General features: G+C 35.8%; 1 protein-coding gene across 1 annotated transcript in view; it reads left to right on the top strand.

Moving 5' to 3' along the window:
- The window catches only part of PHF14 (PHD finger protein 14), a 210855-nt gene that overhangs the window by 33775 nt on the left and 160853 nt on the right, over positions 1 to 16227 (top strand). The window contains exons 6-7 of the mRNA XM_079711347.1: positions 1944 to 2055; positions 5273 to 5410. Of these exons, the coding sequence (XP_079567473.1) occupies positions 1944 to 2055; positions 5273 to 5410 (250 nt within the window). The remainder of the gene's footprint in view (positions 1 to 1943; positions 2056 to 5272; positions 5411 to 16227) is intronic.

The following is a 16227-nucleotide window of genomic DNA, read 5'->3' as shown; positions in this document are numbered from 1 at the left end:
ACACTTAGTAATTAATTACTGAATGAGTAAATGAAGGAATGAAAATAACATCCTGGAAGTGAATTTTTTAATATATTATAAAGGTACTACAAATACAAGACATTTCAAAATCAAATTTGATTGATGAATATCGTTCCCATTCTGAAATGAGTTTTTTGAGAAGTAGCTTTCTACTTAGTTTGCTTTATTAAAATATGTAAATTTAAAAGAATCTATTAATAGCTTCTATGCTAGAATGACAATTCTGACTCTTTGTTTTTTGGTGGATTTATGGGATGCTTGTTTTCTGCTCCTGTCCCTAATCAACATCTGTCTTCATAGCTCCAAGCAGAATGGATGGTAAAGTAACAAGGAAAATTGAAAATTATTCCTTTTTGATTTCTCAGTTTGTCTTAATTACAAGGTTCTAAAGTATGTGCGGCTAAACAAATGAACAAAAAACTATATACAACATATATTAAAAAGGACCAAAATTGTCTCAGCTGTTTGATATGTATTTTAAAAAAGAGTCAAGTTGGCATCCTCACATGAGTGGTTGGGGGAAATAATACACTTGTGTGCCAATCACACTGAAGTGGCAGTTTAAATCTGTAGTACTTGTGTGACTTGTACTAAAACCTTTTAAGAAGGTCAGTAGGAAGCAAGCAGCCAGCTGTTGGGTTTATCAAAGATGAACTTGTACAGAGTACAGCAGCATTTAACACACCAGTGGAGCATGAGAAAACTGCGCAAATTAAATTGAGAAAGCAGCTGCTTGTTGAAGATGTGTTTCTTTGTATTGAACTCCACAGGATGCATTTGGGAGGTTGGATTAAAACATTTTATCAAGAAAATCTCAAAACCTTGGAGTTTCTTCCCATAAAAAAGATAATTTTTAAAGATTTGTAACTATTTTCCCCAGTACATCTATAAAGTGATTCTTAGTCTTATTTCTTTAAAACTCATAATGCATCACAAAACAGAACCATGTAGCAATGATAGCCTCTCAAGCTGTGATAAAGCAAAATTTGTTGTTAATATTTTCACAAGGTTAAGAGATATTTGCCTTCTCATTTTTACCCTGTGTCTTGCAGAAGTGATATAGATCTGTTTACATTTCAAAATCTAGTGATCCTGTGTTTTCTTTGTAAGCAAACAGGGTGCCTAATATATTTTAAAAATGTTCAGAGCAGTTTTTAAAAAATGGAATTAGAATCAACTCCTATTTATTTCTTCTGTTTAGTATACTGAAACTGTACATTCTTTGTTTAGTGTTGTAACATCATTCAGACTTCAAAAAATATATGTGGGGCACATACGTTTTAGTACATAGGTTGTATGGTGAACAGATAAGTTGAATAAAATATGACTTTCTTATATTATTACAACTGTTCTGTACAGTCTTCTAGCAATCAGTTTCAACCTGGGAAGAAAGAAAGTTAAGATGCACACCAAAAATTGTTTTAAAATATGTCCTTAAGGATTATCTAGTAGCTTTTAGAAAAAAGTAACAGGAAAGAGCAATTTTATGTGATTTATGCAGAGTAACTTCATAAGTCTTAAATTAGGATCCTTAATTCTCAGAGTGCTTAAAATAATGAATGTGAATACCTTTTTATACATATGAAGATGATGTTTCATTTGAATAGTGGTTTTGTGCAAATATTTAAGAATAACAGTTAAGTGCAAAGTGCGATGAATTTTAAGTGAAAGGCAATTATAGATGTTAACTCTCACCTTTGGCTAAGCTGCTGGAAAAGTAGTGCTTATTGCAGTGCCTTTTTCTATAAATGATATCATTGTATAGGTGTTCCATATTCTTTAGTTGTGTGTCTGAGATTTTGAAATCTGATCATAAAATTCTTGGAGTAGTTATTTGAGATGACACATAATTTTACATTTATTTTCCTGTGGGCATTTTTTCCAAAGGTCTGATAGCAAAATCATATCTTTTCTCCTTATAGATGGGTTCACATTGTTTGTGCCCTGTATGTTCCTGGTGTAGCCTTTGGAGATATCGACAAATTGCGACCAGTAACACTAACAGAAATGAACTATTCCAAATATGGTGCCAAGGTAAGACAAAGTGTTTTTTGATTGTCTAAGAGAAAGTTTTTACTTGTTAGTTTACATGACTTTTTACTAATATCATTGTTGACTACAGAAATGCTTATTACTAATTGTGCTATTGGAGAGCAGTTAGCACTAAATCATTTAGTATTGATAGTAATTTTCCCAGAGAGCCAATAATATATAAATTCTTCTATATATTTGTATAACTTGTGGGGTAAAATGGTAGTTAATGCTACTGCTGTTTTCCTCGTATTTAGCACACTGCTTAGTGCATAATGAATTCTCAGACTGCATCTTTATTTTTAATCAGTTGGATCAAATACAAGCTTAATTTCTGACTTTACTTTTGAAGTGGAATTTATTAAAATTATGAAAAGAGTACAAGAAGCACCCATTATTTTGCTTCCACTGCAGAAGGCCAACAAATTTTTTTTTTTTTACTAGCAAATGATTCTCAGCCTCCATAGTTTATAAATAGATTTTTAATTATGACTGAGTTTTAGGATTATAAGTGCTAAGATTACCCACTTATGAATTTAAACTTAAGTATATAATTATTGAAAACATCTTCGGAATACTAGAACTAATTAGGCAATGATACATTCTCTTTCCATTACTATGTATTGGGCAATTGGGAAGGAAGACTCTTGAAGAGCATTAGTAACATATTAAAGGTGGGGTGGGAAACTTACAGATTGTTGGAAAATTCTGATTTGAAATTTTTAAAATTTCACAGTTTCTGCTGTTATATCCAGAATATCCTATTTGGGCTTTAAACACTATCCCCACCCGTCACCTTCTACCCTCGAATAATCTGTGCTTTAGTTTGGGAGGTTGCAGCTTCCCTCTCCAGAATTAGATAAATCTTCCAGGCCCGAGTATTGAACTTACTTTTCTGGTGCTCAAGTAATTGTACACTGTCTTGTTACCTCTCTTAAATGCCTTTAAACTATAATTAACAAAATAATTTGTCCACATTTTCTAGTTGAGTAGGAGTAATACAAATTACCAGGTCCACCAGTGTTGGAAATGGAAGTTACTACCTTTTGAGGGCAGTTTCATAATTCATAAGCACAGAGCCTAGAAGGGAGTAGCTTCCATCTTTTTCAATAAGCACATGTTTTTACCATAAATATAAATCTAGAAGCAATTAAAGAACAGTAACCAGATATTACTTCATATAACTGAGACCAGCAGTGACCTCTGGACTGAAAAGGAGAGTCATTAAATGTATAATTATCAGCTGATTATTTTCATTATCACCTGCTTTTGTTTTGAAGTATTACTGGGACATGGAGTCAAAAAATTACATACTCTCTAGCTCATCTGCAAAATCAAACCCAGTGCTGTGAATTATATCTGGGATAGCTCTCTAGATCACATTGTCTATCCATTTCCTCCTCCTGGTTACTTTCTCCCCTGTGTTCTCAGTTGCTTAGTTCCCTAGCATTTTATTTATTTACCTATTTTTAAATTTATTTATTTATTTTTGGCTGCGTTGGGTCTTCGTTGCTGTGCGTGGGCTTTCTCTAGTTGCGGCGAGCATGGGCTACTCTTCATTGGGCGCACAGGCTTCTCATTGTGGTGGCTTCTCTTGCACGCGGGCTTCAGTAGTTGTGGCTCCCAAGCTCTAGAGCACAGGCTCAGTAGTTGTGGCACATGGGCTTAATTGATCCGTGGCATGTGGGATCTTCCCAGACCAGGGCTTGAACCCGTGTCCCCTGCATTGGCAGGCTGATTCTCAGCCACTGTGCCACCAGGGAAGCCCGTTCCCTTGCATTTTAAATGATTCGAGCAATTGAGGAAGATTCTATTTTCTTTATTAGATTGTTGTATTGTCTTATGAGACTTCGTTGTTGGAAATTTTTTCTTTGTGTTCACTCTGAAATCCCTTGCCCAATTTCATCATACTACATTAAATTACTCAGGGGACTATCCTAAACAATTTGATTCTGTTCATAGTATTGACATCCTTTAAATAGTTTAATTTCTCCATTTCTCCCTCTCTGACCCCCTCTCCTTCTACCTCTTTTCTTTCTCTCTCTCAATTTTTTGGTTTCATGTTTAGATTACTATTTGCTGGAATTTTTACCATACATATACTGCTGTTGGTGGAAAAAGACCCATAATTAGGCAGTAGAGTGTCAGGTGTTGGGAATGTTTTCACATCTGTACCCAGAGTCCTGTTCCTGCTATTTTTATTCATTGCTGATGTATCAGTTTGGTGCTGTATACCAAGTAGGTACTCACTAACTGTTACAGTATTAATATGATGTTTTTAGTGTCTATTGAAACTTTTTAGTTTTTAAAAAAAATATTTCTCTCATTTAATTTACGTAGAATACATTTATTAAGCAGTTCTTCCTTAATTGTCTACTGGCAGTCTTTCACAATTTAGCAGGTTTTTTTGTGAAGGTTCCTATTACCAGAGTAGTGTATATTTTGAGACTAGGTTTTTCTTTTTCTCTCTCTGTGGCTTAGTTAAAAGTATAAAAAAATAAATCGGAGTGGTGGCATTTGGGGTAATTTCAACAGTTTATGCCTTTAGTTTTTCAGGTTTTCCCTTTGTATACAGAAAGAATGTAAATAATTGGCTATATTGTGTATTACTACCAATTTCACAAAATTGTTTACTTAAGATTACTTTTAATTCTCTTAAATATATTTTTAAAATGCATTATATCTTTGGTTGCAATGCCTAGATCTTTCAGTGAATTTTCTCTGGCTTCTTATTTATTTTCCTTAATTTTTCCAAGTAGTATTACATTGTTCAAATCAGTGTAGCTTAATGGTTAAGAGCATGAACTTAAAGTAAGATTATCCTGGTTTGAAAACTGTCTTTATCTCAGTTTTCTCATGTGTAAAATTTTCTCATATGTAAAATGGAAATATAGTACCTCTTCCACATATTATTGTGGAATGCAATGTCAAATGATTATATTTATTAATATTTATAAAGTGCTTAGAATAGTGCCTAGCACACGGTAAGCCCTCAAATGATATTAATTATTATTATCCTCATTACTATATCAGTGGAATTTTGTTTTTTTAGAACTATATAGAGAATTACTTTTTTCATATAAATACTTGCCTATAGTTATTGTTTGTATTGATATACTGTTGGTTCACTATTTGTATTTTGTAGATGCTTTGTATGAGAATGCAGTTTCTGTTCTGGAAATATTTTTGCTCTGAGACTTTTCCTGTTATTCCGTTGTAGGAGTGTAGCTTCTGTGAAGACCCTCGTTTTGCTAGAACTGGAGTTTGCATTAGCTGTGATGCAGGGATGTGCAGAGCCTATTTCCATGTGACCTGCGCTCAGAAGGAAGGTCTGCTTTCAGAGGCAGCAGCAGAGGAGGTAGGTTGATTTAAATCCATAGTTGGTGAATATGTTCATGAGACTTCTCATGACGCCATTTTTTCCTACAAACAGGTATGCATCATAAAATAAATTTACGAGTTTATTCTTAAAATCTTTGTCTAGATCACAGATCTAAAACTTTAAGAAGAATAAACAATATATATGAGTTTCTTCAGTCTTAAACCTAGCCAGACATTTAGAAAACATGTTAAAAATCTTATAGTGAAATCTGACAGATAAAATGAAACATAATTCAAGGTGTTTTAAAGCATTATAATGTCAGCATATTTTATATGAGAATCTGAAATTATATTTGAGTAATAACCTTGCTCTGTTACTCTTTAAATAAAATCATTACCCTGTCTTCAGTCTTCAGTATTTGCATTTCTATTTCTTTACAATTATTTTTAATTCTAAAATTTTCCTACCAGAAATTTAGATTAAGCAATCAGTTGCTTTCATAGTATGTATTTGGGACTCTTTAATATTCTTTCAAGGTCTTTGAGGTTAAAACTGTCTTCATAACAGTATTAAAATAGTATATACTTTCTTTGCTCCTAATATTCTCACATGTAATAGTGGAGATTTCTAGAGATTATATAGCTATCTTCTTTTAATGTCCACTATCGAGATATTAAAGAGGTTTGTAAAAATGTAAAACAGTGGGCTTCCCTGGTGGCGCAGTGGTTGAGAGTCTGCTTGCCGATGCAGGAAACACGGGTTCATGCCCCAGTCCGGGAAGATCCCACATGCCGTGGAGTGGCTGGGCCCGTGAGCCATGGCCGCTGGGCCTGCGCGTCCGGAGCCTGTGCTCCGCAACGGGAGAGGCCACAACAGTGAGAGGCCCGCGTACCACAAAAAAAAAAAAAAAAAATTGTAAAACAGTGCCACTCTTCTCACTAAATTATTTTGTGTGTAAATCATAGTATTTTTCATAAAAATGTTATTTTTGTTAACATGTAATGGCCTTATTGTTATTTTAAAAATTACTCAATTTTAACTTCTAATATGCTATCTATAAATATAACTCACATAAGCTCTTTGGTGTCTTCAGAATATTTTAATACTGTAAGGAGTCCTGAGAGCAAATTTTGTTGATTCTTTAAGCACTTTATATAGGCAGGTAATTGAGTATTCTGTAATTCTTACTTTATATTTGGGATATATTGTTATGTATATATGTTATGTTCCAGCTTTTATTGGGTAAATTTTCAGTGTCATGTAAAAATAGGTTTTTTATGTTGGGCTTTCATCTTATTCCATTTATTTCATAGACAGGAAACAAGTAAAAAAGATAATCTGATGAAGAAAATTTGTTGAGCAAATTTTGAAGGATATATTTTATCAATATAGGGATCCTATTGAAATTATATTTTGGGTACATAAATCTGTTTTTGTGTCAGTCTCTGATTCTGATGAGTTGTACTTTAATTGAAGAAGGGCACTAAATGAACACTGAGCATTTTCACAGCTGTGTGGTAGTCATAGAGGTACAATTATAAAATAGGGTTGTGTGGATTAGTCATGGCTATAACTCAAGATGGTGGGCAAAAGTTCAGAGAGACAATACAAGTAAGACTCAAGATCAGATAAATCTCAGTGAACAGCTGGATCAGGGAATCCATAGGTTAAGGTATTACTCTACTTCTGGCAAACTTTGAGTTTTGCCACCAGAAGGGTTCCTTTGTAGCCATTTTTTTTAGAACTTGTAGAGAGAGCTTTGCCTTTTATGCTATGGTAGTTTGGATCTCTTTGTATAGCACCATCCATCATTATTTTTGGTAGACAGTAGCCATTTAATTAATGAAAATGTGTGAAGTAGCCATGTATGGGACAGTGGAGTATAATGGGGTCTATAGTGATTTAGAGAGTGTATCCCCACATCTAAAGGCATTCAAATTGAATTGAAACAAACAAAACACAATATTACACTAAATAAATAGTTTGCAGTCTGTGGTCTCTATGTCTATATCTGTGGGCTAATCTGGAGAAATTTACAGGGAAAGTTAAATAAATCTGGATGTGGAAAGTAGGCCTGAGGTTTTTTCCTTACCTTGCTCCCTCCCTTGATTGATTAGGTAGGAATCCTGGATTCTGGAATAATGACTTTTCTTCCCATTTGCTGTCTTGTTAAATGAACTCTTTTTGGGGAAATGATTTAAAGCATATTTACATATGTTTATGGTTTCCTCTTATAAACAGTTTATAGAATTGGAAAATCATAAAGATTTCTGAACAGTGTTTTAAAACCCAAGACTTTGCATGAATCAGTATCAGTGAGGTTTGCTCTTGACAGTAAGCATTCTGTTAAAATGAAGTTCTTGGCTACTTCTCATGGTTGTACTTCTGTAGATTAAGATTTATGTAATGTATATTTGATTAAAAAACAAATTTTAAGCTAAAATAGATCTACTCTGTGTGGGTACACCTTGTCTTCTGTTTCAGTTTTATGACATTCTAGAAAGCATTTTTTATTTCTTTTTTAAAGACTGGTTTATTAAGTTGGATTTCTTCTTCTTTTTTTTTTTTTTTTTTTTTTTTTTTGCGGTACGTGGGCCTCTCACTGTTGTGGCCTCTCTCGCTGCGGAGCACAGGCTCCGGATGCGCAGGCCCAGTGGCCATGGCTCACAGGCCCAGCCGCTCCACGGCATGTGGGATCCTCCCGGACCAGGGCACGAGCCCGTGTCCCCTGCATCAGCAGGTGGACTCTCAACTACTATGCCACTAGGGAAGCCCAGATTTCTTACTTCTTAATGGCTGTTTTATATAGGCAGTAAAATAAAGGTTGAAAAAGAGAATAAGTACCTCAGTTTCATCCAAAGACATCATATACCATAGCATATTTTCATGTTTTCTTATAGTCTTCTGACATAGTACTTTGTCTTACTGGTGAGAATGCATTTGAAGTTTCTATTCTTTTTGATCCACTTTGTGAAAATTCTAGATTATTTAGAATATTTAACCATGTTATAACATATCTTATTATTAAAACTGAACTATAGCACAGGCTCAGTTATGACTGAAACTTATATTATTATGGTTCACATCATATAGTTAGACTTAAGGCTACTTGTATTTCATTTAAACCATATGGTAGTATGGTAGTATGATAAAGTATGATTTTGGTACTGTGAACATTGTTATAATTTGTTACCATGTAGAAAATTCTGTTTGAAACATGTAAGATAATTTATCAATTTTTTCCCACAGCCTTTGATAATGCATTGAAATCATTCATGGATTAAATTTCAAAGGCTCAAATTAGATCTTTAGCTGTTGAACTGATGCCTTAATATTGCTAGAAGAACCAGGATGGATAGGAATGGCTCGTGGTAGATCAAAAACTTTTTAAATGAATTCATCAAGAAGTTATGTTACTTGAAGTTAGACATTTTATATCAGATCTTCAGTGATACCTTTATGTGGCTGTGTTAGGCATTATTTTAAAAATTATTCTGGATGAACTCTATGAGAGTTACTGAGATCACTTTCTCTCTCACTCCATGTCTAATCCATTAGCATATCCTGTCTTCAAAGTATATCTAGTATATGTCCAAATTCTTCTTACCACATTCATTGCTGCTATCCTAGTCTGTCGTCTTTTGTCACCTGGATTAATATAACAACCTCCTAACTCTTTCTACCCTTGCCTTGCTAGAGCAGAGGGTGGCAATTTTTTACTACAAAGAGCCAGATGTAAATATGTTGGGCTTTGTGGGCCTATGGCTTGTGTGTAACTATTTAACTTTGCCATTGATTATGAAAACAGCCATAGACAATACATAAACAAATGAACATGGCTGTGTTCAAATAAAACTGTATTTCCAAAAACAGGCAGCACCAGATTTGGCTTTCAGGTCATAGTTTGCCCATCCTTTTCCAGAGAATAGGGGACATTTTCAGTAGCAGCTAGTATTATCCCATTAAAATCTAAGTCAGGTCGGGTCACTCCTTTGCTCAAAACCCTTCAGTGGCTTTCTTTCTGATTCAGACTAGAGGCCAGTTTCTTCTGCTGATTTATAAGATTCTGTGTGATCTGGCTTCACATTACCTCTCTGACTTCATCATTTCCCTTCATTCAGCCTCATTGGCCTACTTGCTGCTCCTTTAATGAATGACCAGGTGAGCCCCTACTCTGGGCCTCTGTACTTGTTTCTCTGCATGGGCTGCTCTTCCCTCACATGGCTCATTCCCTCACTTTTTTTGGGTGCTCATTCCATGTCTACTACGCACTGGTCTAAAGTTACAACCCTCTCCCTCCCATGACACTTTCTATTCTCCTTTCCTGCTTTATTCTTCCCTTTTAAAAATACCTAACCACTATCTAATATAGCTCTAGTAGTTTTCTGGTAGTGTCTTTTGGATTTTCTATGTATCACATCATGTCATCTGCAGACAGTGACAGTTTTACTTCTTCTTTTCCAATTTGGATTCCCTTTATTTCTCTTTCTTCTGTGATTGCTGTGGCTAAAACTTCCAAAACCATGTAGAATAAAAGTGCTAAGAGTGGGGCTTCCTTGGTGGCGCAGTGGTTGAGAGTCCGCCTGTCGATGCAGGGGACATGGGTTCATGCCCTGGTCCGGGAAGATCCCACATGCCGCGGAGCGGCTGGGCCCGTGAGCCATGGCCGCTGAGCCTGCGCATCCGGAGCCTGTGCTTTGCAACGGGAGAGGCCACAATAGTGACAGGCCCGCGTACCGCAAAAAAAAAAAAAAAAAAGTGCTAAGAGTGGACATCTTATCTTGTTTCTGATCTCAGAGGAGATGCTTTCAGCTTTTCACCACTGAGTATGATGTTAGCCGTGGATTTGTCATATATGGCCTTTATTATGTTGAGGTACGTTCCTTCTATGCCCACTTTCTGAGGAGTTTTTATCATAAATAGATGTTGAATTTTGTCAAAAGCCTTTTCTGCATCTATTTAGATGATCATATAGGTTTTTAAAAATAAATTTATTTATTATTTATTTTTGGCTGCGTTGGGTCTATGTTGCTGCACCTGGGCTTTTTCTAGTTGCAGTGAACGGGGGCTGCTCTTCATTGGTTGCGGTGCACAGGCTTCTCATTGCGGTGGCTTCTCTTGTTGCGGAGCATGGGCTCTAAGCACGCAGGCTTCAGTAGTTGTAGCATGCAGGCTCAGCAGTTGTGGCTCGCGGGCTCTAGAGCACAGGCTCAGTAGCTGTGGCGCACGGGTTTAGTTACTTCACGGCATGTGGGATCTTCCCAGACCGGGGCTTGAACCTGTGTCCCCTGCTTTGGCAAGCCGATTCTTAACCACTGCACCACCAGGGAAGTCCTGGTCATATGGTTTTTATTTTTCAATTTGTTAATGTGGTGTGTCACATTGATTGATTTGCAGATATTGAAAAATCCTTGCATCTTTGGAATGAGTCCCAGTTGATCATGGTGTGTGATAATATATATGGTTCTTCTTTATCTTGTTTATTGTCTGTCACTTTCATTAGGATATAGATTCATGAGGACAGGATTTTTTGTTCTTTTTTATTTTTCACTGTATCCTCAGTGCTTAGAATACAAGTTGAGGGACAAGATCTCTTCTGTCATTCAGCTTTTATTTGGTCAGCTTTTTAGCATTTAAGGTCTTTTTTTTTTTTTTAAGATTTTATTTAAAAATGAATTCTAGGGTAAAATTAGTTTTCAAGCCATCATTTTAAGTATAGTGCCTTGCATATTTGATTTACCATTTTTCCTTGTTTTGATTTCCTATTTATCTACGGGCATGGACTGAGAATATTTCCTTGGCACATTTTCTTGTGGTATTGGAATAACTTTATCTCTTACATACACGTGTCTCTTGATCTCTTTGGTTTGCATAAGTTGATGTTCACTGCTACCCCAGCTCAGTTACCTGTTAAAGCGTGTGTTAGCAAATAGATCACTTTCACTTTGGTACTTCTCTAAGAATCTTATTTAACCTTTATTTGAAGTTTGTAAGAAATATGATTTATTTGGAATATATACAGAATATCAGCTCCTCTAAACATTCTATGTAAGCCATATTATTAGATGCTTACATACCTGGACAAAATTATTTTGATTCTTACTATTATTCCTTTTGCTGATGTGTGCTTTTTACATTGTTGTTGTTGTTGAAAGCCTTACTGATTTTTTTCTTTTGTATTAACTGGGAATGTTGATGAGCCTATTTCTCAGCACAGTATTCGTTCTCTCAGTTCTCAATAGTAGGTATAGCAGTGTGTTTGCTTACTAATTGGTTTGTGATATTGTGAATTATGTAACTAATTGGTTTGTGATATTGTGAATTATGTAACTGATTGTATTAATAACTTCTTTAATTTTCTGGAAGTTTCAGAGCCACATTTGGAGTCTATTACCAATGTGCATGTGGCCTTTTAAGATAAATGCTGTGTTGGGCTTCCCTGGTGGCGCAGTGGTTGAGAGTCCGCCTGCCGATGCAGGGGACACGGGTTCGTGCCCCGGTCCAGGAAGATCCCACATGCCGCGGAGCGGCTGGGCCCGTGAGCCATGGCTGCTGAGCCTGCACGTCGGGAGCCTATGCTCCCCAACGGGAGAGGCCACAACAGTGAGAGGCCCGCATATCACACACACACACACAAAAGATAAATGCTGTGGTTGTTCATCTTCTTGATGTTGTATCTTACCTAGGCTTTTGGCAGCAAGTAATAGAATACTTAAATGCAATAGCCTAAGTAGTTATTAACTATCTCATATGACAGGAGGCATAAACATAAGTAGTTCTGGGGTTGTTTCAGCAGCTAAATGATGAAGTCTTATTTTATCCTTCTCTCCCACCAGCATCAACATGTTTTTCTTTTTAGTTCCTAACCTTGTTGTCTCATGGTCTCAACATTGCTGGAATAGCTCTTAGCACTGTGTTCTTTCATTATAGAATTCAAAGCCAAAGGGAAGGGAAAGGGTTCTCTTATTATTAGGAATGAAAAATTTTCTCATATGTTCATGCCACTAGATTTTCCCATCATGTCATGTATTGAAACAGTCATTATGGCCATCGTTAGCAATGAGATAAGTTGGGAAGGTGAAACCTGACATTTTTAGTTTCTGTCAAAGAAAATGGATTTTACAAAAAAGGAATATGTTGGAAAGGGATGACTCGGGGGGGTGGGGGGTGGGGTCAGCAACTAACAGTTTGCTACAACTAGCCTAAGAAGTTGTCAGTTTATTTCCATTCACTGTAGCTCATACCTAGAACAAATGAAGACATCTTTATATCAGCTATTAAAAGAAGGAAAAGAAGAATCAGGTGTTTTGAATTAAAAAAAAACAAGTAAAAATGTCACCTTTCCCGTTTTTCCCTTCTTTGCTTCAGAGTAGAAGAATTCTAATATTCTGGGCCTTCTTTTCTCTGGATCTGATCTATTTCCTGGTCTTTGCCTTTTAATAGTGTCATACCCTCTCCTTCCAGCCTCCCTCATCACAGTGGAATTGGCTTCTCAGTAGTCCTTCCTTTCCAAGGCTTTTTTGTTCTCATTGGCTTTTTACCCCAATCAGAGGGGGGGTCAAGTTAATACTGGCTCAATTACTTTGTGTTTTTTAAGGGAATTCAGTTTAATAAATCAGAACATTGTTTAGTCAAGATTATTGTTGTTTTTCATTTATGGTACATTTTATGTCAAAAGAGATCACCTGTCTAAACTCCAAACATTAGTATGGCTTTAGCATCTGTTACTCAAGGAAAGAAAACAACATTCTACACTGAAAAAATAATTCCATAGACTGAATAGTACTGGCTTTATCTTTTATCATCACAGCCCCAAGTTAGTTCTATAATCTTACACAGAGCTTTGAGGGATACTCTGTATGTCTGGGCTTCCTCTTATTTTTTCCTACCTCTTTTTTCCCCTCATTCCATTATTCACTCTCACCTTCCACACACACACATACACACACACTCCTTACTTAGTTTTTAAAATTAATAATTAAAACTTAATTAAAATTATCTTATACTTTGAATATTTTAACGAGCCACCTCAAATCCTTTTTGAATAATATAAATGATAAATAACATATAGGATAAAAACACACCAGTCTTGTTTTTAATAAAGAGTTTATATCATTATTTTTGAATTAACTTTATGAGTTTTGTATCAGTGTCTAAATTGAATATCTACCATAAGACCATATTTTTATCTGTATTATAAACCACAGTTGAAAATAGTGAATTTGGAATGGTCCAACTAAGTGTAAGGAAATATAAAATATAATAAAAATGCATATGGGTAATTCTTAAATATGGGCAGAGCAGAGTATTAGGACTTTCCTAGATAAACTGATATTGGATAAGTTGAGCTTTAGCTGCAGAATAAATTAACATAGGTTTACTCTCTGTGTTTTAACACATATGGTTAAAAAATGAAGAGTAGATTTGGATACTTTGAAGTATTATATAATCATTAAATTATATATATTTTCATGCTAGAAAGAAATAATGTCAGATTTTAATCAGCTTAGTATAAATAGTTAATACCTTTTAATGCTTTTGTGGAATCTGATGCCAAAGGATAATTTTGCTTTCCTGTACAAAGCCTATTTTTCTGTTAGCTAGATTAGTATTAATTTTTTATATAAAAGGTAAAGGTAAAGATAATATTTTAATGATGGATAAAGAAACTGCTATATATTTTAAAATAAATATAATTTAAATACATAAAAAGACTTAATGTAAACTTAGTTCACCTTGGTTTTAGACAGCCATATTTTGCATACAGTTTGTATGAGTGTTTTAAGAATTGATAAAATACTTAAGTCATAAAAGTGGAAAATGAAAAAGTGATAAATGCCAAATTGGAAAAATATACCTTCAAAAATGAGATCAAGTTGAATACAGATTCTTAGATAGAACCCAAATACAAGATATCAATAAAGCTAAGTTGGTTACTTTCAGTTTTTATAGGAAGAAATACTAAACAGCTATAGACATAGTTTTGTTTATGGTTCAGAAATATATAAAGGACAAAATATGTACATTGTCAAATTAGTTTTTCTCTCTTGGTATCTAGACACTAGGCATTTGGGCATTGAATTTGCATTTAAAATTTTCATCTGTAAAAAGTCTTAGAAATTTCAAGCACTAGAATAAGAAATTAAGAAATCTTGCTCAGATTTATTGTTTTTATTCTTTGGTCTTCATCATCTGGGAGTTTCAGATTTGAGTACAAGACTCTTTAAAAAATAAATTACAGCTGTATGTTAAACAAGTTAATCATATAATGTCTGCAAAGGCACTGCAGCTGAGGGCTGACAGAATTGTAACTCAGCAAGTATTTGTAGAACATGACCATAAGGAGTAAGTCCTTATTGGATTCACGTTCTGAAACTCAGTTAAGTTGTGTTAAGGGGTGACCTAAACTTTGTTTAGCAAACAGTGAGATTTATATTCAAACAAAGCTTCATAGTACTCTGTGAAATCAGTCAACCATGATTGAGGGCATATGCATATGTGCAAGACACTAAACTCTAGTATGAGGTGGAGGAGTTTGTCAGGGAGCATAAAAATAGCTTTAAGTCACAGTATCAACCTAGGTGGGAATAGATAGTAAACACAATAAAATGTTCAACAGTCTTACAAGATGGCAGTAAAAGATGTCACAGGTGCCTAGTATGGACAAGAAGTGGTGTAAATACAGAAAGAAGGTTCCCTGGAAGAATCAGAAACTTCAGCTGGACATTCTTGACCTATCTGTCTCTTACCTTTGAACTATCTAAGGATTACAAATTAATGTTTTTACTGTCATTCATTCAGTGTATTTATTCAACAGATATATTGACCTACTGTGTATTAGGCATTGCTATGGACCAGGGGTCCCCAACCCCCAGGCCGCAGACCAGTACTGGTCCGTGGCCTGTTAGGACCTGGGCCGCCCAGCAGGAGGTGAACAGCGAGCGAGTGAAGCTTCATCTGCTGCTCCCCATCGCTTGTGTTACCGCCTGAGCCATCACACCCCTCACCCCACCCCACCCCACCCCCGGTCTGTGGAAAAATTGTCTTCCATGAAACCGGCCCCTGGTGCCAAAAAGGTTGGGGACTGCTGCTATAGACCCTGTAGAGATAACAGTGAACAAAACAAACTGTGCTCTTAAGGTAGCTTACATTTTAGTGGCAGGTGGGCTCTCCTCTGACAGAGAGTGAAAAAGTTAGCAAAAAAAATATTGTGATAAGTATTGTGGAGAAATATAAAGCAGGATAAAGTATTTAGGGAGTAAGGGAGGTAGGGCAATGCTTTATATGGGGAGATCAGAGAAGGGCTCTCTAATAAGGTGACATTTTATGGAAATATGTAAGGAAAATTGTAGGGAGCATATGTTTATTTGAGAGGAGAGCATTACAGGCAGGGGGAACAGAAATAGAGGCTCTGAGGTAGGAACATGCTTGGTTTGAGGACCAAGAAGAAGACTGGTAAGCCTGGTACAGAGTTAGGGGCTGGGGTTTGGTAAGAGGAGAGGAGGAGGTCATAGGGGTAGCAGGGAGCTACTTCATGTGGGGCCTGGAAAGATATGGGAATGACTTTGGATTTACACTCTGAGTGAGATGGAAGGCCATAGCGTTGCATAGAGTACATAATGAACCAACTGATGTTTAAAAGGACTGCCCTGATAACTGTATTGAGTACAGGCAGTAGGGAGGCAAGAGTGAAAGCAGGGAGACCTGTTAGAACTTTTACTGTAACAGGTTTTAGGATGGAGGTAATGAGAAATGACAAATTTTATAGGTATTTGCTGAAGGATTGTGGAATGTAACAGAAAGAGAGGGTAAAAAGGGTGACTTCTTTCTGGCCTGAGCTTCTAGCAGAATGG

The sequence above is a fragment of the Hyperoodon ampullatus genome (assembly GCF_949752795.1).
Source record: "Hyperoodon ampullatus genome assembly, chromosome: 9".
Lineage (NCBI taxonomy): Eukaryota > Metazoa > Chordata > Mammalia > Artiodactyla > Ziphiidae > Hyperoodon > Hyperoodon ampullatus.
This window is presented reverse-complemented; position numbering and strand designations above follow the sequence as displayed.